At 37.4% G+C, this 20,433-nt stretch overlaps 1 protein-coding gene across 1 annotated transcript in view; it reads left to right on the forward strand.

Moving 5' to 3' along the window:
• Positions 1–20,433, forward strand: part of tbcd (tubulin folding cofactor D) — a 127,163-nt gene that overhangs the window by 67,612 nt on the left and 39,118 nt on the right. Inside the window, exons 18-32 of the mRNA XM_041222121.1 lie at positions 1,666–1,751; positions 3,752–3,832; positions 4,089–4,162; positions 4,396–4,513; positions 5,149–5,209; positions 5,301–5,323; positions 7,927–7,958; positions 8,247–8,309; positions 10,391–10,467; positions 11,132–11,213; positions 11,717–11,835; positions 12,507–12,598; positions 13,322–13,462; positions 16,919–17,002; positions 17,286–17,444. Coding sequence (XP_041078055.1) covers positions 1,666–1,751; positions 3,752–3,832; positions 4,089–4,162; positions 4,396–4,513; positions 5,149–5,209; positions 5,301–5,323; positions 7,927–7,958; positions 8,247–8,309; positions 10,391–10,467; positions 11,132–11,213; positions 11,717–11,835; positions 12,507–12,598; positions 13,322–13,462; positions 16,919–17,002; positions 17,286–17,444 — 1,292 coding nt within the window. The remainder of the gene's footprint in view (positions 1–1,665; positions 1,752–3,751; positions 3,833–4,088; positions 4,163–4,395; positions 4,514–5,148; positions 5,210–5,300; positions 5,324–7,926; positions 7,959–8,246; positions 8,310–10,390; positions 10,468–11,131; positions 11,214–11,716; positions 11,836–12,506; positions 12,599–13,321; positions 13,463–16,918; positions 17,003–17,285; positions 17,445–20,433) is intronic.

Here is a 20,433-nt window from a genome sequence, read left to right on the forward strand (position 1 = left end):
AAACGAGACAGCTTCCAGCACTGTGTGTCTTGTCCACATTGTGTCAAGGCTGTGATCGGCGCAATAATGGCATAGTAAAAGGCAGTGTATATTCAGTGTATATTGTGCTTCCTGTGCATGGTTCCTGGTAATACAGTTTCTTAGAGTTTTAACTATTTGAATGACCGTGTGTATGAAACTATTACTCGCTCTGCGCCATTTGCCTGTCTATTGTGTGCAACCGTAATGCAACGATCCTCCTTGCAATACAAGACTCATCGGGTGTATTATGTGTTGGTTCGTGCCTTTGCTTCTAGCTTATGTTACCCTGGAATCTTGTTAAAACATGACTGTTTGTTTGTCAGTGACCTGCGAGGCTCTACACTCCTTAGGGTGTTTTCCAATAAACCTTAGAACAATCAGTTTGAGATTTCTTTAGGGCATCTATGCAGGTATCAGAACTGGCATAAGATGGGTAAACACAGGGTTGACTAACTACTGCACATGAGTCTCATGACCTTGGTAAATGATGTGCGTCTGACTGAACTAGTTTTTACCATGCGATATCCAGCTATACATACATGTCAGATATTTTGTCATACATTTGGAATGGTTTGGATTGAATAAAACTATTTTTTTAGAAGGGATAATTTCCTTAGACAAATAACATTTAAAAAAAATACTCCAAAGCAGTTAACTTTCTTATTTACTGACAACAATGTTTTAATCGGCCTATCTATCAGCACGTCTGTACTGGCTTTTCTGTGACTTACTTTTTTAAGTTTAGCAGTCAAAATTTTAGTCCTGAATAGACACGTTTTCTTTCTTTTTTCTTTTGGCAAGCCTTCACACCACAGAGACAGAGAATGTCGGCAGTAACAGCATGCTTGCCTTTAACCAATGACAGCACTCCGTTTTAGTAAGGAAGCAAGTACCACTATTTTGGGGCTTTTATAGTGCTCTGAAATATTATCTACTTAGGTTTTTTTTTAATGTTTTAAAGGTTCACGAAATCCTAATTTTATTCCATAACCTACCCAGGAATATGTAAATTTTTAGCGATTTAAGTAGACCCATATTCATAATATACCTATGAAAACAGGAAAAAATAATAGTCTTTTCTAATTTCTAGATTAAGTATTATAAATGAAAAACTGCTGGAAAAATATATAAAAGCATTGCAAGTAAAGATAAGTCGTGTCGCTCCAGCTCCAGTGCAGAACAAGTGAGTGATTTCACTGTCTAAAGTAGGGCGGCCAGTTGCTTTCTCAACTCAGTAATGCGGTTATTTAAAAACATAAAAGGTAGATAAAACTCTGAACTGATTAAACTACTAACACTGAACATTTAAACTCCAAAGAGCAAACTTACTAGTAAATACTACACAATTTTAAAAGAAGCAACATCATAGACAGACTGCAGTCACCACCTCCTTGCTATGTAAATACGTAGGTTAGCCATGTGTGCACTCAATGCTCCATCACTGTCAGCAGCCAGCTGTGTTCATAGAGTTAACTGCGCCCAACAGAAAGGAATCGTACACCAGTATGACTGTGGTTTTATTTTAAGGGAGTTTCAACATTGTTGATTTTATTTCTAAGTCATAAAGTACGCCATTACAGGATTTTTCTCGTGTACCCCAGTTTGAAAAACACTGCTTTAGGTTAAATGCTCTTGTTTCAACAGGGTACATTCCCACATGGCATCGACATTCTCACCACAGCAGACTACTTCACTGTTGGAAACCGGACAAACTGTTTCTTAAACATAAGGTAGGACTGCTGTAATTTTGAAGGGTTTTGGAGTCACACAGAGGTTAAGAGATTTTATAGATGGAACCACAAGATGGTGTCAGAATTAATGATCAGACTTCCTATAAACTGCTACCAAATCGCAAGGCCCTTAGAATTTTTATAGGCGAGTACAAAAGCATGTTATGATGGTGTAATCCGAAAGCAATGCACCTTCCTTATTATGAAGCCCCAAGGCTGTGCGCTTGTTTTAAAGGTGGTGTTAGAAAATGTAACTTCGCTTTAATGACTCTCAGGATTCCGACAGTCTGAGACTCTCGCGCTTCCTTGTTTTCGTGATGCCAGGAGTAATTTGAGCTAGTGTAAGAAATGCAAAAAATGCTTGCCAGAGGTGGTTCTTTCACATTTAACTAATTGAGAAACTGACCAGTTCCTGTAAATGAGTAGGCTATACCAATGCTTTTTTAAATAGTCATTATGTATTCCTTCAGTAGTAAGGCCACCCCCCTGTTAATGCCACATTTAGTTTGACTCTTAACTGGCCTTAATAGCACAGTTCACTGTACAGATATAGCATTTGCTGCAGGTTGGTGTCATCTATGTGCCCTTTTACTGTTTGATTAGACATGCAGCCCCCTCCTGCTTTCCTGCTTGAAATCAGCCATTGGTGCAGCATTGTTGGCAAGCAGAACAAGAGCTGAAAGAGAAATAATTAGATACTCGCTCGCCGAGTGAATTTGGCCCCGGTTCATTCATCTGTTGCTTACATGCTCTAACGGCATTAAAAACCTGGCAGGAGAGATGAGATTTAACATGGCAACAGACAGAGGGAAGGGATTGTGTGTTTAACTCAAATTAGAAGTACCAATATATTAGTTTCCTTAGCACCCTGTGTAAACACATGCCATCTGAAATAACGTTGGAACCTCACAGGACTTCTAGGTCCCAGTCTGAGATAGTGTATAAATATATATTAATATATTTTTTATCCTTTTCTCATGTATGCTCTATGAAGGAGTTTGTTCTTCAGCTTGTCAAAATAGACTGGTCGGGAGTGAAAGGGTTAAAACTGTCCGTAACATGAATAAAGCCCACGGTTTGCTATTCTTAACTGTTCTGGACTTTTCGACACAATATAGCAGTTCAAATATTATGCCTCATTTAAGCCATCGGACAGACTAGATGAGTTAAAACTTTTCGTAATATGGCCTATTGTTGCTTATTAATATGTATATAAAAATGTCACGCTATATTCTTTTGGCTTGTATCCATAATTCTGACCACAAACCTGTTTTCTTTTAGCAGCTCAATTGCTTTCCTAATTGTATGGTCATTTTGCTATACTTGGTGCTTTAAGTTTCATTTAACATTTTCAAAGCAGGCCTTACAATGTAAAATCTGGAGTAAATCTGCAGGAGTGAGCATGTCGTAATGTCTATAGAGGTATCCCTCAATAGAATAGCTGCCAGCCCCAGAGGATTTCATTATAAGCTAAACAGTGTGCAGCGTATGCAAATACTATGCAAAGTGGGTTACTAATGTGAAACAAGTCCAGTTTCCTATGAAGTTAACAGTTTCTATGCAAATATAGTTGGCTAGTTTTACCTTGCTAAATTGGATCTAGCAGGAGCAATTCAGAGGTTGATTGACATTAACAATGCATGTAAATTAAAAATGATAACTTTCTTTTTTGTGTTAGAACAACGGCCTGTGTAATACATACTATTTTCAGATAGGCAGATTCTCAAAGTATTTGAACTCTGATTTCTGGAATTACAATTCTAAAATGAATGAGAAGTAACTGCTAACAAGGCCCCTAATTTATGTCTGAGTTGTTTATTTCTGGTTTGATAACTTTATCAGGTGACCATTGCACATTGTGACCTGTGTGAATAATGTGCTCCAGGGAAATCAAAATTATTGACCACATATTAGTGATTGGGTGCTGGTTAGTATGGCTGCTGGTTTAGTGCAGTGGATTGTTGAACTGTAAAACGCAAACGTTATATTTTCTCCCACAGTGTATATATTGCCAGTTTCCCAGAGTACACCCAGCCTATGATAGACCATCTAGTAAACATGAAGATAAACCACTGGGATGGGTAAGACATACATTTTATGTTAAATTTGTTGTACAGATTTATTTGAAGTGTGTTTTTATGCTATTCAATGATATCACACGTGGCTGTTCCCTGGCTCTTTCACATCCAATTAATTGAATACATATTATGTAATGAATAACATTAAAGCACCAATACATATTGTGTAATAAATCACATTGTTAAAGCACATTTCAAGGCACTACAATAAATGTGTTTTCTGTGGGTGCAGTACAATGTCCTGTTGTATGCTTTTCAGTGTGATTCGAGAACAGGCCACCAAAGCTCTGCACAACCTTACACCAAAGGCCCCCGAATACATGGCTGAGGCTGGTAAGCTCTGTTATAAACTTTTCAGTGACAAACAAGCTTTATCCTCATGCAGCGTTGAAAAAGTAATGTATACAAAGTCCTGTTGGGTGTAATGGTTTGCTATTTTGTGTAAAAACAGATGGAGTTAATTACAGGTTGGTATCTTAAGCGTTTTAAGAAATGTAATTTTAAGAAACGCGATAGCTGAATAACTTGACTGCAAATAATGTCTTTTTCCTTGTTTGTTGTTGCAGTTTTGCCAAAGCTGTTGCCACTGGCAGTGGGTGTGGACTTGCATACCCGCCATGGAGCCATCTTAGCGTGCGCTGAAATTACACACGCACTTTACAAACTGGCACTGGAGACAAATAGGTATGTACCGGGGTTATTAGGAGATACATGCGATTGTGACACTGCAGCATGGTTTCGGAGAGCGGCTACTGAAGTCTATCAGGTATCTTATGTGTTGGAGGGTCTTCATTCTGCACGACTCTGTATCCACTCGGGGGTAGCTGAAGGAGCTACATTATCCAACAGGGGTTTGACTGCTAGCTGGCAAACTTGGGCTGAAATCATTTCAGCAGTGCATTACAATGTCTTTATGGACCCTCTGCATAGCGTGTTTATCGTTGAGCTGTGTATGTCATCCATGCTTAACAGCAAACTAGCCTGTAATACATATTCGCCACATTCATACTGCTACTGAATTATTGTTTATATACATAATGTTAGCTGTAGTGACTGTAAACACACTTTTACTAAAATTCATTACAGACTTCAGCCTTGAATAAGAAACGGATAAATCATAAATCTGTAACGTTCAGTGAATGTATCAGATTTATTTTTGTATTTCTAAATTCAACACTGTTGAGTTTTAATAGTTATGGATGATGGAATAATGCATGCAATTTCTTTTTTTATTTTTAAGTGTATTAAGTATTTTGTTGTTTTAAGGTCCTACTATTATGTGGATAATAATTAAATGCTTTGTGTCTTTAATTTCACAGACCTGTAACTGATTTTCTGAAAGATGCCTCAATAGAAGGACTCAAAGGCATTCACGAGAAGGTCTGTGGAACTAGTCATCTGAATTTAGTCTTGTGCCAGTCCTCAAGTTGCAGTCATCATATTTAACAGAAACATATTTCTTCTTTTACAGCTGTTCAGTAAGCAGCAGTACAGGTAAGATTGTTACCCCAAGTTTAAAACACAATTAAACAAAATACAAATGTGTAAAAAAAAAAAAGAAAAAAAAAAAGGAAAGAAACAGCAAATTTTGTTTGTTGTTTGCCCTGAATCCATGTGCTAAAGCCATAAGGCCTGGCTTGTGTTCTAACTGGTGATGACACTTGTTGAGGGATTAGTGCCTGGGATCCAGAAGCTGTCAAACCACAAGATGCCATCACTGTAAAGCAATGCGATGATGACATCCCTGTATCTGTTTACATGTTCTAGCAGACTGTGTTCAATAAACAACACAGGCAAAGAGCAGCTTTGATGCCCTGGTGAGCAGCTGTCTGACTTTAATGTTGAGTTGTGGTTTCACTGGAACGTCTTTTAATAATGAAGTAAAAACAAAAAAAAGCACCGAATTTGCAACTGGCCTTGTCTTTTGGAGGCTTTTGGTCTTTCAAATGTTGGCTTGGGCGCCGTTCTGTTTTACATGTTGTTGAACTCGTCACCACTGGAACAGATGAACTTTCATTAAGTGGTAAGAAATATGACAAAAACGTTAACTCCCGAACCTGTGGCAATAGTAGATGCCTCCTTCAGTTAACCTTTTTTTGGCCTTTTACACAATGCAACAGCAAATTGTCACTCCATTGCCTTGTATAAAATACAAAGTAATACTGCTGCCAACCTTGCCAACTTGGGGTTTAATGTGGAGGATTATAGCTTGGAATAATGTGAGCTGTGTTACAAATTTTTTTCGAAGATCGCAGTATCTTCTGACAGACTTTTAATGGTTAACAGCTGTCTTGGGGTTTGCACACATACAATTTTTTTTTTTTTTATATGTTCTATATATATATATATATATATATATTCTCAAATTGACACATAATTGACGCAAGGTTTCTGATGGGTCGTCAAACAATCTAAATAATATGACATTCAGTGCACACTGTTAAGATTTTCTTTCACTTCTTATGCTTATGTTCAAAATAAATATAATTTGCATACAAATCATTAGCAGTAATTTATGTAAACAATGTATTCCAGTCTTCTGCTTTAAATATGAACCAGAAAAATAAAGCATAAGGTGACATTTTTTGTTTTTTTTTTACATTGGTGACGAGAATGATCTGCATCCTCATGTGTCATTTGTTGTGAAGTACTGGCTCACGAAAGCCTTAAGCTGTCGGCATCTAGAGACACGGCATGCAGATTGCCTTGGGAAAGAAAGCTGATCAGTTAGCTAAACAGCAAGATGTCCTTAAAAAATCAGTCACTGTCTCAGAGAAGGAGATGAATGTATCCTACCTGGTTACATGCATATTGCAAAAAACTGTTGTCGGTATGTTTGCCATGCCTGATGTTGAATTGAAAATTAAAACTAGTATTCATTATGTTGCAACACAATTTTAAATTGATATTGCAATTTGGAGGTAAAGGAAGCAGTCCAGGCAAGTATTCTGGTCTCAAATGCACAATTTATTTTACAAGAACGAGCAAGTCAATAAAATAAATGCAATAAATAACAAACACAGGATCAATAAATGGGTTTAATAAACACACACACAAAGCTAACAGTCTCTTTGTCTCTCACTCGGTAATTCAAAAAACAACAGGTTCTGTTCCACAGCTCCAAAACTCACTCTTCACCTAGCCCCTCCCTCTGCCAGGCTTGCATTTCGCTCCGTCGTGCGCGCTCCCCCAAACACAGGCATGCATTCCCATTCCACCAGCCATTATCTCAGTGCACCCACATAGTCCATCAAACCCCATGGGGGCTCTCCTGCAAATGCATGTCTGCGATTGGCTGCAGTCCTGTTGTCCTTGTGAAGGGGACCCTTCACTCAAACACTTGAGCTGGCTGTCGTGTGAAAGAATGTTCCTAAAAGTGGCACACCCCCCCCAGTTTCATCTGCCTCGTTGTTACAATATGTTACTTTTAATACAATTTTTTTTACTAATAATTGATTTGATAAAATCAAACATTTTAGCAAGCTGTAAAACTATCAAAGCCTGCTTGCTTATATAGTGTTGCGTAGTGTAGTTACAAATAAATGAAACGTTGCTTTTGGATTGATTTAAGGAGTATTTAAGTTAAAATAGAAATCGTGACTCATTTTGGGGTCATGTGTTCATTATGCCTGTGTTCGTTTGGGTCACCAAGCAAAAAGTTTGGGAAAGACTATTCTAAAGCACACATCTCGTTGTGCTGGCTTGGGTGTGGACATGCTCCTGGCTCTTAATACCTGTTAAATAAGCAAATATGTTGTTTTCATAAACACTAAGAATCAAAGGCTGTAGGCAAACAAGTTTCACAATAAAGATTATTTCAATGCTGTAAACGAAGCATCATTCCAGATAGTGTCTGTGTCTTTCTGGTACCTCACATGGGTTCAGATTATTATAGTGGCCATCCAACTCCAGGATTATGAAAATTAAACAGTGCCTGTAAATCGCTCTAGTGGTTTTTTTTTGGTATGTGTGTAAGGAAATGTCAAACGCCAAGGTGGGTCCTATTTTAAGGATTGAAGTGACGGCAGTATCTGCCACTATAAAAGCAATTACAATTGCTACAGTAATGATTTTATTATTTTTATTTCTTTTTATAGAGGATTTGGTGGTGAACTGATGAGACCAGCAGGTAAGGTTTTAGTCCACAATAAATTCTTATTGACACACGAGGGGTTGAGTGAATTTCTGTGTGCTAGGCTAATTGATCGTGCTTTCTTGTAGGTTTTCAACTTGCTGTATTGTTATTGTGTCATTTGTACAGATTACATTTTGCATGGGTTCAGTGGAGCTTGCCCATAAAACAAAGTATGCATTTGGTTATACAATAGGAAACAGCAAGGGCAGTCGAAATATGTTTAAATGCTGTGGTATTTACTGAAGTAAACTGTGCAATGTGGTTTCCTCTTGTTCCCTACAGTTTGTTCTCTTATAGAAAAAACGTCTTTGTCTAAAATGCCTTACAAGAATGACCCTATTATTGGTAAGTTAGTTTTTTTTTCTTCATGTGGCTCTGTTTTTGTATGCCTGCATTTTCTACAAACGTTTTTGTGTAGGAAATGTGGCGGTGGGGGGGATTGCATTATATATAATGCTCCAAGTAGAACTCAAATTAGTTGATTCTGTTGTCAAGTGATATGAAATTATTGGTTTGCGTTTATATTTGTCAAATATATGCCCTCTACTGAAAGTAGGTTGTTATAGACCTCCTTCGGCCTCTGAAATAATTATTAATGACATGTTTTTAAGACTCTCTGATATTTTAGGTAACAGTGGACTGATACTTATGGGTGATCTTAATTGTAACTGGCTAACTAGTACATCCAGAAATCTTAAAGATGTAAGCTCTACCTTGAGTTTAACTCAATTGATAAAAGTCCTAACCCGGCATCAGAAGGACTTGTCTAAATCCTCTTTAATTGATCTATGCTTTACAAACTACCCTAATAGGTATATAGAGGCTGGAACTTTCTGTAATGCTTTTAGCGATTTATAATACGATTTATTGTATCAGAGATGTGCATATCCCTAAACTTAAAACCGAAAATTCTCTTCAAAAGACACTATAAAAAATGTGAAGATTCAGTTTTTTTTTTTTTTTTTTTTTTTTTTTTTAACTGAGGTGTCCCAGATTGATTGGACAGTAATGTCATGTTTCCCACAAGTTGATATTTCTTGGGACTATTTTTTTTTAATGAATTTAATACAGTTATCAATGATCATACATAAAAAAAAAAAAATAGAGTAAAAATATATAATTGTCGCTGTTTCACTAGTGAAATAAAAATTCTTTCGTACTTTGAGAAATAAGTGTACGAATTTAATCAAGAAAACTAAATCTGATTATTCCCTGAAACTAACTACTGATAATATGAATGACCCATGTAAATTCTGGAAACGTGTGAAAAACATGATGCACTATCATCACCTGTCCCTCGTCTGGTTACATTTTAATGACTGGAGTTATACTGGGAGTAAAGATATTATTGATTGTTTTAATAAGCATTTTATTAGGGCCGGTCAAGCATTTGAAAACCTCTTAACACATTTGTCAATGGATTTGCTTGGTGGCAATACTCAGTCACACATTGATTCAAACTGATGTCAAAGCGAAAAATGAAATCTACAGATAGTTCTAAATTAATTTCAAATACAAAACAGAAAATAATTGATTGCATAAGTATTCACCCCCTTGAGTCAATATTTGGTAGAGGCACCTTTGGCAGCAATTACAGCCATGAGTCTATTTGGACTGTGCCCCCTGGGATATTCAATGCCTTGGAAATGTTCTTGTGTCCTACCCCTGACTGGTGCTTTTGAAGAACCTTATTCCGGATTTGCTTTGAATGTTCCTTCGTCTTCATAATGTAGTTTCTGTTAGGAAATGTACTAACCAACTGTGGGACCTCCCAGAGACAGGTGTGTTTAACCTGAAATCATGTGAAATACCTTAATTGCACACAGATGGACTCCATTCAACTAATTATATGACTTCTAAAGACAATTGGTTGCACCAGAGCTTATTTAGATGTGTCATAGCAAAGGGGGTGAATACAATAAAGTGTAATAAAGTATTTTTTGTTTTATATTTGTAATTAATTTAGAACAATTTGTAGATTTAATTTTTCACTTTGACATTATGGACTTTTTTGTTGTGTTGATCAGTGGCAAAAACTCAATTTTAAAACCATTTTGATTCCATGTTGTAACACAGTAAAATGTGGAGGTCCAAGGGGGGTGAATACTTTTGAGAGCCACTCAATGGATGACACTATTCTATATACAACTAGATATTCCATACAGGCTGTTCAGAGAGCTCTGCAGAGTGCATTTGATATTGTGACATTGTGCAAAAACAACTACTCGGAGGTAGATGTGAGAACCCAATCCTGATAGAAAATGAACTGGCAACATATTTTTATGTGTGTGTGTGTCTGTGTATATATATATATATATATATATATATATATATATATATATATATATATATATATATATATATATATATATATATATATATATATATATATATAAAAGTAACAGAACATGCATTATGTCTTTAAGGTGGGTGGCAATGGTTGATCGATGACAGCTTAAAAAGTATCCATCTCTTCTCTAGCGCAGCAAAACAGAAGATAAAGGTACTTTTACAAATATATATATTTGAAATTTGTTATTTTGTTTGGGTAACCTAGAAGTGCATTTATGCTTGTTTGTCACTCTCATCTACTTTTGCTGGGTAATGTTGTAATAAACGTTGTTCCACAGGGCGTTTTGTGTGTGTGTGTATATATATCTCTGTCAGCTAATGTGTATGACCTTGCTGCTTCATATTACTCAACATGCCATTGAGCAGCCCAATGAATCCTTCCTCTTTTTTGAACCAAATAACACATTTGCAGTTTGAAGAAACATTGGTTACAGAACAGAATGTTAAATTTGGATTCGGGCTTAGCCCTAATGCCAGATCTATTGTTTTTGCTAAAGTAAACTATGGATGAAAGAAATGAGAAGCTACATCTTCCTGGAATCCTGGTTCACTACCCTATCCGCTGTGCTATGTTATCTCTCAGCTGCCCGTTTTAAGTAATTAATTTAAAGATACATGAAGTCTGTTTAGCAGCAGCTGATGAAGAATGACCTCACGCAACATAGACACAATGTATGTATCTATATATACCCACAGTGTATTGTATACTGCTTTCCCAATATTAAAGCACTGTAATTGTGGGGGATATCCTTATAAAGTTGCTGTGAAGACAGTACCTCGTGTCAGCTTCATTAATCTGCCTGTATCATTTCCAGGAGGCTGCTGTCTCAGCCCTGGCTGCTTTGTGCAATGAGTACTATCGAAGTGCAGACGGAGCAGTGGACCCTACCATTCAGGGTAAGAATGATTTAAGGTCATTGCACTCAGACCGTTGTTGTTAACAATTCATTGAGGCAGAGATCTACAGGGTGCCCTGAATATTGCCTCAGGTGTTTTCTAGAAAATACAGATTTTATTCTGATTTATATGGCACAAACATGGAAATGTATCCAAGTCCATATTGTCCCCAAGCCAGTTACATATTTAGAAGTGCAGTATTTTTTTTAAGAAAGTTGTTGACTCACAAGTCCACTTTGAAAACACTTTGTGTTTTTGAAAGGATGTATAAATGCAGTGTACAAAATGAAAAGTTTTAAGGTTTAAATGATTAAAAAATCTTTTGGACAAAAGGCCTTCAGCTGTGTAGACAGAAAAGTTAACTGTGCATTCACTGTGTTTATTTTCTACACAGTTAAAGTGTCCTGAAATTAATTATTTAAACCTTTTGTGCGCATCCCCCCAAAAAACTTTAAACTTAAAAAATGTTACACATATATAATATATACATGTCTTCCGTACAGACGAGCTGGTGAGCCGTTACATTGTGCAGCTGCAGAGCGCTGAGGAGATGACTCGCTGTGGATATGCGCTCGCCCTGGGAGCCCTGCCTCAGTTCATGCTCCGTGGCAAACTGCAGCAGGTATGTGTTCAGACTAGTGAACCACAAGGACAATGCCACTATTAAAGCAACGAGGTGGAGGTGCAAATGTCATGTAACTGTTACCACGCTCAAATCAAGAGCTACCGTTGAGTTGCCGGAGTAGTCTCATGGTGTTGTATTGCCTTACTGGGGTTTATTCAGTGACAGATCAAAATGTTTTCATTTCATTGCTCTTTGGAGAATGCACTTCAACAAATTTTGAAGTGACGCTGTGCTGTGGAAGCTGGAATAGGTGCCACAGCAAACCAATTTGTAAACCTTTCAAATGTTTTCTTTGTCAGTTGTTTTCATGGGTAGTATCTTGATGCATTGTTAACCATCGTAATGGAATACTGTTTGTGAAATCAAAGTCAAAATTTGTGCAAAGGTAAAATATAAAGATGACGACAAATAGTAAATTAGGTCTACTTTTTTTTAATTGAAAATGTGTGTGATAGTTTGAACAGTAAACGACTACACATAAGATGTAATCTATTGAACGTGTATTCACAGCCTTCATCAGGAGTGATGTTACTGTACTTAGAGAGGAAGCTCTCGTACTGCCTGACTAGTCAATGCTTTCAGGAGCACTAAATTCACACGCACACCAAAACCAAATCCATTGTATTTTCCTGTCAGCACCTGTGTATTGATGGTATGTTGTATTGCAGGTGCTAGAAGGCCTAAGGAAGACCACTAGCATCAGTGTGAAGGATGTCAGCTTCGCAGAGGCAAGGAAGGATGCTCTGAAAGCCACTGCACAGTAAGGGGTTAAATGTGTATCTAATCCTTTCCCTAAATCTGTCCTGTTTATATGAAAGCTAAAACAAACTGCCTGTAGCACAGTCTTGTTGTGTAAGCCACACGTAAACCTTCTGCAGCCTGCTCTAGTGTGAGAGAATTACCTGTATTACTGGTCTTAGCAGGTGAAAACAAGACCCCTTTCACCCGTGAAATGTTACAGACAACTCCTTATGTTTGCAGCTATCTAGTTTCCTGCAGGGTTAGACTGGGTTTGACTGTGTACAAGCAGGAACACTTTTTGCCCAAGGATTCAGATATTTAAAATGTACTGTATATTTTAAAGCTACAGTGAATAGCTTGAATCCTTTTTTTCATTCACATTGCATTTCTTTTGTAGTTTTTTTGCCATTCATTTTATTATCGTACATTTAGCAAAATAATCATTAAAAATGCATTCCTTTTGCATTTCAATAAGTCAGTGGTGTGGTAAATTTTTTCTGAACATTCATTTAACCTTGATGGAGTGCACATTTTCAGTTTTTGCTGGAATTCATTATGGATGTAAAAAAATATAACTTGAAATCCAGTTTGAATACGATAATGAAAGAAATTTTGAATGAATTTTTGGAATCTAAAGAATTTTAATCAGATTTAGAAATGCGCAAAATACAGAGAATAACAAGGGTGGACGCCTGTCAGGAATCATCTGACATGAACAAATGTGATCTTCTTTCCTTCTTAGGGTCTGTGCGACTGTAGGCGTGTCTCTGGGAGGCTCCCCTGATTCGGTGGTTTGTGAGCAGAATGTTCCTCAGATTTACAGCACCCTGCTGGAGTGCATGAGAGACTACACCACCGACAGCAGAGGGGATGTCGGATCCTGGTAATCACTGTGCAAGCCTGTCTGCGCACTTCTGTCTAATTTTCTGGGATCTCCAACAATTGTTTGTATTAAAGAAGTGCTCTTCTGTTTTTTTGCCTGTTATATATTATTGTATTTTATACTTCAGTTGGGAAAATTGCAGGCATTGTATAGGTGAGAAGTTATGGCTGCTTCCTGTTACTCAATCACTTCATGTGTTGTTGTTCGGACCACATTACCTGCAGCAAAGTTAACAGGATGCATCAGTTTATTAATATCTTTGTACTTGATTTTTAAATGTGCATTTTCATCCAATTGACAACTGAGCAATAATGCAGTGCTGGGGTGCAGCACTCTAAAACGATCCTTCCTCTTGCATGTGGAAGTTGAATAGGGAACAAAAAATAAATAAGAAAGGGGACCATCTTTACTAATGCACCATTTACTAGGTATCGATACCTTGAGTTTGGGTTTAGGAGTCGACTTCCATTTGGTGGAATTAGAGTTTAAGAGTGTCACTGTCTTCAGATACCTGGCACAGTTTAGATCCTGCCAATACCTCATACAGCATGAAGACACCAAAGGTTCATGAGAAGGCAGGCAGTTTCTTGTAAATCCCTACTGAGGTCTTGCTATCTCTTCTGGAGGAGATGGTCAACCAGTGAAACTTCGGCTATGTCTTTGGGAGCTTTAGTAAGAAATAAAAAGTGAATGCTACTGTATCTTTATTGTTTACCTGAACCAACTTTGCCACCCAAGCCTGGTGTTTGAGGTACCAACTTTTGGTATTGATCTCCAGTCTTATTAATGGGTGTTAAATATCCCCTTGCTAGGAAAGAGTATGGGGGAACACAATTTACCATGCACCCTTCCATTTAACAGGTGTTTAAAAAGAGGAGTGCATGGTCATATAACTAGATTAGAGCACCACCCACCTCACAACACTGTTCTGTGGGGGAAAAAAAAGGTGGGCCCTTCAAGTGCCACCAGAGACGCGTGGCTGTGCCAAGTTTTGCTAGGAATGTGGCTCGACCAGGTTCTTATCATTTAAAAAAGAAAAACCCTTGGGCACTGTTACTGTAACCGATGCCCCAAGCAAAGTTTACCGATATTCATGGAATGTACCAGAAACAGACGCACGCTAATCTTAGCCGTGCATTTGTACCGTGCCTAAAATGGACAGCTCTCCCAGCTGTTTTTAAACATCTCCATTTTTATGAAATGTCGAGCATTATTGTTTGGGATCTCAATAGTAGGGTTTGCTAATTTAAAAAGAAAATCCATTTTTAGGAGACTGGGAAACATTATTTTATAGTTAAATGTTTTGTGGTTTACAACTTTCAACAGTCGGGTGGTAGATAATGTTCCAACTGTTAATGTTCCAACTGTTAATCTTAATTGTGAATGTCTTAAGGTGAATTTGTATGCCCGTTTTATAGATGGAAATTGATTTTATGGAGTTTATCTGAGGAGGTTGGAATCAAAGTCTTATATTTTTCTTTGCTATGTTAATGAAACCCACAATAACCCTACAGTAAGGATTTAGGGTAGTCATTGCAGAGTGGAATATCTTCACTGATGTACAGAACCAATCCATATTGAAGCCTTTGCTATTTTCCTAACATCTTTATACAGGTGTGGCAAATAGAAGCAATCTTTTAACAAACTCCTTTACTGCTTAGTCTAATGGCGCATTAATCAGCATGTTTATAACCCATCAAACAGGTGACTTAAATACTACTGTGCGTGATCAACTGGAACGCAAACATGTTTTTGTGGAGCCCATCCCACCACTGCCTTTATTAAAAATACAACTGTATGGGTAATTGAATTCAGAAAATGCAGTGCAGACTTTTTCTTGTTTTTTTTTTTTTTTTTTTTTTTTTTTACATTGTAATACTTAAGCAACAACTTTTTGAGGAATGATTGATGCATACTATTTGATACACTATTTGATATTGCATTATATGGATTACAGTATATAACATAAACCCTCACATATGTTGTATATACGGGAAGAGTGCAGGTATACAGTATATAGACCACTGGTTTTAATCACAAAGCTTTAACACATGAGTTATTTGAAGAATGTTCTTTCACGGTCTTGTTATTATGAATACACTACAGTTTGTTACTAATTTACTAATCTATGCAGTGCAATTTCTGGCTTCTTCGGTATTATTCAAAGTTAAAACATTGTGAATAGAGCACTATGACACTTCTATCTCAACAGGTTTTCTTTTGGGAGAAATGAACTCTGGGATTGTATAATAGCGTCACACCCACCACACCACACGTTGAATGACACGAAGCAGGCACTCGGGTTATCTGCTGTTTGTTTTGTTCAGTCCCCTCCTGTAGCTGGAAGGAAGGATTTTGGGGTGGATCCAAAAGAATTAAATAATTGTTGCAGGTGTGAGCAATTGAGTTCAGCCTCTTCCAGACACTTTGTACCAGTGTGAAAACCTGCCAGTGTTCCAAAACGTGCAACAAAAACAAGCCCAACCCCTTCTAATGACCTGCCTTCTCTTACCTGTTGATTTCCCTGCAGTCACAGTAATCAGCTGATTTTTGTGTGCACATAAAAGTAATTTTTTAAAAACAGACGTGATATTTTATTGTACTATTTTGTGTTAATTACATGAAGTTGCTGAAGAACTGCTTGACCAAGAGTATGATTGATTGGGCTAAGAACGCTATGGGGTTGAACACAGGATAACTACGGATGATGATTCCCCGTTTTGTGTAGTTAGGTAAAAGTCTGAGACTTTAGAAAGTTCATTCTTCTTTCCACTGTGACTAGTTCATGGTGACCTACATTTCCACATTGCTGACATGTACAATGTGTTAAGGTGTGGCTGACGCATCTAGTTGTATTGTAGTTAGGGCGCTTGCTTGCAGTCCGTAAATGAAAGCGTGTCACTTTGCTAAAAGCAGCTTGACATAAACAAAACGGCCTCAAACGGTTCCCTTTTCATAAGATTTTTAGTTCCTTTTAATGATTTCTTAAAAGCAGTGATTGATGGGTGCAGCTGCAATCGAACCTTGACTGCACACATCTTGTTAAACAGGTATGGAAATAAGCGCTGCATTTACAAAGGGCTCACACTTCAATTGATTAGCCTTTTCAGCACTTTGATACAAATACACCTTCTAGTGGATGAATTATATGTGCACTGCAAAGGTCTCCTTCAGTAACATGCGAATGACATGTTGTCACTTTTAAGATGCAATTAGTAAACATCTATAGTCCCTAGAGCAATTTATAAGGCAGTATGACTGTGGCTACCATTTGCCCCATAGTGCTACTCCAGTAGTGCGGCGAATGCATAGGGAGTTGGCAGTGCAAGCAAGCGTGTGGAAACTTGGCTTCAGCAAGCTGAGGCCTGGCTAGTACCTAGATGGAAATTGAGTTGATGCCCTTCGGTAATGAAACTCTGGCCTGACATTACTGATTGCCCAATTTCTGTTTGACAGGGTGCGGGAGGCTGCAATCACTAGTATTATGAAGGTGACATTTCTCCTCGTCCAGAGTCACCCAGAACTCATCTCACCTGACATGTAAATATTGATCCAAATATATACCTTTCCTCATTTTGTAGTTTTAAAATTATGAGTTCAGACTTATTTTACAATGACATGCATATTAAATTAAATCATAACGTCTTTTAAAGCAGATGAATGTACAGTCTGCCTCTTTTCCGGGGGTCGTGTCGGTCGTTTGCCCCTGTACCTAGTAACCCAGCTGTAAACTATGCAAAAACAAAAGACATCAGAAAGTCAAATCTAAACTATGTAAACGGTAAAGTGTGTGCTAAGTTTAATCAGTGTTGCTCCCCTGCAGTTGCAGCCGAATGCTGTGCTGCCTGGCTCAGCAGTCCGCAGAGAAGATTGACAGGTATCGGGCTCATGCTGGCTCAGTGTTCCTGCAAATCCTGCACTTCAATAACCCTGCAGTACCTCACATCCCCCACCGGGAGGAGCTCTTGAGGGTCTTTCCCAGGTATGCTAATGGTTTCACGTATTGGTTTCAATAAAACTTCACAGATCTCTTATTTTTTAATTGGTCAGTTATGCATGCAAAGTTGTAAACAGAACATGAATTAAAAAGGGAAATATAGTTTTTTGGTTATTCTGGTGATTTACCTCATACATGTAGTATAGCAAACAATATATTCACAGTGGGCTTATAAAGTGACATCCGTCCAATAAATATTTAAAAATATATATTTTTAAACATCATAAAGTGTTTTCTTATCAATCTTGTTTTAATTAATTGAGCTACAGCAGAGCTTGTCAGAAACAGGTGTATTTAAACAAACTGGAAAGCTAAACGGTCTGCTTTCTTAAGAAGAGGATACACAGGAAGAGTCATATTTTGCCATAAAAATGTAACAAGATTGTGGGGCTGCTTCCCATTCAACGAACCTGAAGACCTTTTTACTGTATATAGTTTGGCCTTTTAAACTGCTCAGGCCTGTATCTTTGAATTGTATTACTGTAGTTTTGCATTCAATACTTAATAGGTACAACGCTCTGAGTGTGTTGCACATGAAAAGCTATTTTGTGACCGTATACAGACGTTTGAAGTCTTAATGTTCATGTTGTACTGTACCAAAGCTAACATACAGTCCAGTCGTGCCCTGCTGTTGCATGGTATTATGCAGTAGTAGAACATAGTCGTCCTTCAAACGTTAAGTCTAATTTGTGATTTGCAAGTGTCTCCGTTCCTGGATCTCTTTTTATAAACAAATGTAATTGCATAACAATCAGAGAAGCCTGAGTGTGTGCAGAGGAGCTTGTGGTAGATTGCTATTGCTCTTGAGAATTGAGAATAAGTTAGTTCAGCTGTAATCTTCTTTATACTTTATCATAATTATACATTCAAGTTATACCTGAGGTAAAAAAAAAAAAAAAAAGTATCATATTCAAAAGAAGATAAACCAAGTTTAATTCTAATGAGCAAACTCAGTGTAATGACTGGTTATACCACCACAGCCTTAATTGAAAAAATAACCCCCTAAAAACTGGCAAGCCCAGAATCCAGGGTGATGTCATGCAGCTCCAATAGCACCAGAGCTTTGTTTAAATTAAGCCTCTGTTGCTGGTTGGGTGACTCCACCTATATTTTAGTCTTAGAAATTCACAATAGGCAGAGTCTGAAAGGGTTTATTAAATGTGTGGTTTTGCTGGAAATCCTGACTGCTTTTATTCGAGACTGTAAGGTAGGGTAAAAAAAAAAAAAAAAATAAATTTACACCTCTGTAATTAAACCTTATTTATCTTATCTTTGACGTTTTATTTTTCTAAGTAAAGAACATTTATTAAAAAAGAAATTCAAAGGACTTGAGTTTTTAACAACTTGAAAGAAGATGCATACGTCCGCATCAGATGTGCCTTTAACCACCACGGTTATACGGATACCTAAAACTGCCGCGGGCAGTCATTATGAGGGTTACATTTTAAACAACATCAATATTAAAATGAAAGACAAACTGTCGGATACAACTCAAAAGTTTTATTCTGGCATGTCGTATCAAATATCTGTACAGCCGAAATACCGGATTTAAATGAACAGTTAAACATTTAAGGGTTTATTTTCTAACTTACCACATATAAAGCACTACTTCAAAAAATGAAAAACTGTAATAAACATTTCAATAGAAACTAGTGTGTAAACAGGTATATGTACATTCAAAACTGTAAGAAACAAATGCATTTTGTAATTTTAAAAATGAAAGTAAGATGTTTTCTCTGCGTGTGTCGCTCTGTAGTAGTGACATGGAAATGAAACTTCAGAGCTGTCCCATCCTGTTCTGTCAAAAATGTTCTTGTCTCATCCCATCTCATGAAAGTCACCATTTTCAATCCTGTCCCATCCAGTCCTGTAACTTTGTTTTTTTAATTCCTGTCCCACCCTGTCCTGTCGAAACAAATCCCGCCCCATCCCATCCCGTGATATACTGAGATCAACTATAATTTGGAGGTAAAGATATTTTTGTATTCATATATAAAATGAGGGTTTATAGGGTATAATAAAAATATCTTACACACACATTTTTGAGCCTAATGAGATGCAAACAAGATGCACATGTACAAGACTCAGCCTAAAATAAACAATGACTTTTCTGTTTACACTCAAGAACTCAAACTGATTTTGACTGTGAAGTTCAAATTATTTTTATTTCAGTGTAAAATTGACAAGGTCATATTTTAAACTTAGATTATGTCAATATAAATAAGCACCAGTGTCAATTTTCGAATAATCAAATCAAGTCACTTAAGAGTGACTACCACAAAGTTTCACTTGAAAAAAGAAAGTAAAGAAGTACATCAACTCAAAACTTGAGTACATCATCAGATGCTGCCTTCAAGTTATGCAGACAGTGAGTCCACTACCCTCTGCAGTTAAATTACAGCCTAAATTGCTGTGGAGGAAAAGAGCATCCACAGTGTCAGGATTAAGCCGTGTGCGTCTGCTCCATGTACGCCCGGCAGGGCTGAAACTTTGCTCCGATGGAGTGCTCGTAGCAGGACTTACTGGAAGCCTTTTGGCTACCATAGCAAGAGCTGGATATGTAGCAGAGTTGTCTTTCCAAAAATTAGGCAGTGGTACATCTTGAGTGTCAGCCTTTGAGTTGATGTACTCAATCACCATTTCTCTGCTGGTTTTTCTCGACGTCATCCTCTGGCAAACTGTCGATGCAGGCAGCAAAGAAACTGTCTGCCTCCTTTTTTTTGCTCTGCTCAGACTTTTGGTTTCTTTGCATGACTTGGACCTAAAAGAAAGTAAAAAACAAACAAACAAAAACCAAAAATAATCAACTCACCACACCACACAAAGCTAACAAAACCAAAGTAAAATTCAACTTCTCCTCTACCCAGCTGCCTGGCAAACAGTGTTTTTGCAGGCCTTGAGAGTGATACTTCATGTAATTATAGCAAAACAAGCAACGTTCATTGTCTCACTGCGGTACATGTTTATAACTGGA

Source organism: Polyodon spathula, chromosome 21 (genome assembly GCF_017654505.1).
Source record: "Polyodon spathula isolate WHYD16114869_AA chromosome 21, ASM1765450v1, whole genome shotgun sequence".
Taxonomy (NCBI): Eukaryota; Metazoa; Chordata; class Actinopteri; order Acipenseriformes; family Polyodontidae; genus Polyodon; species Polyodon spathula.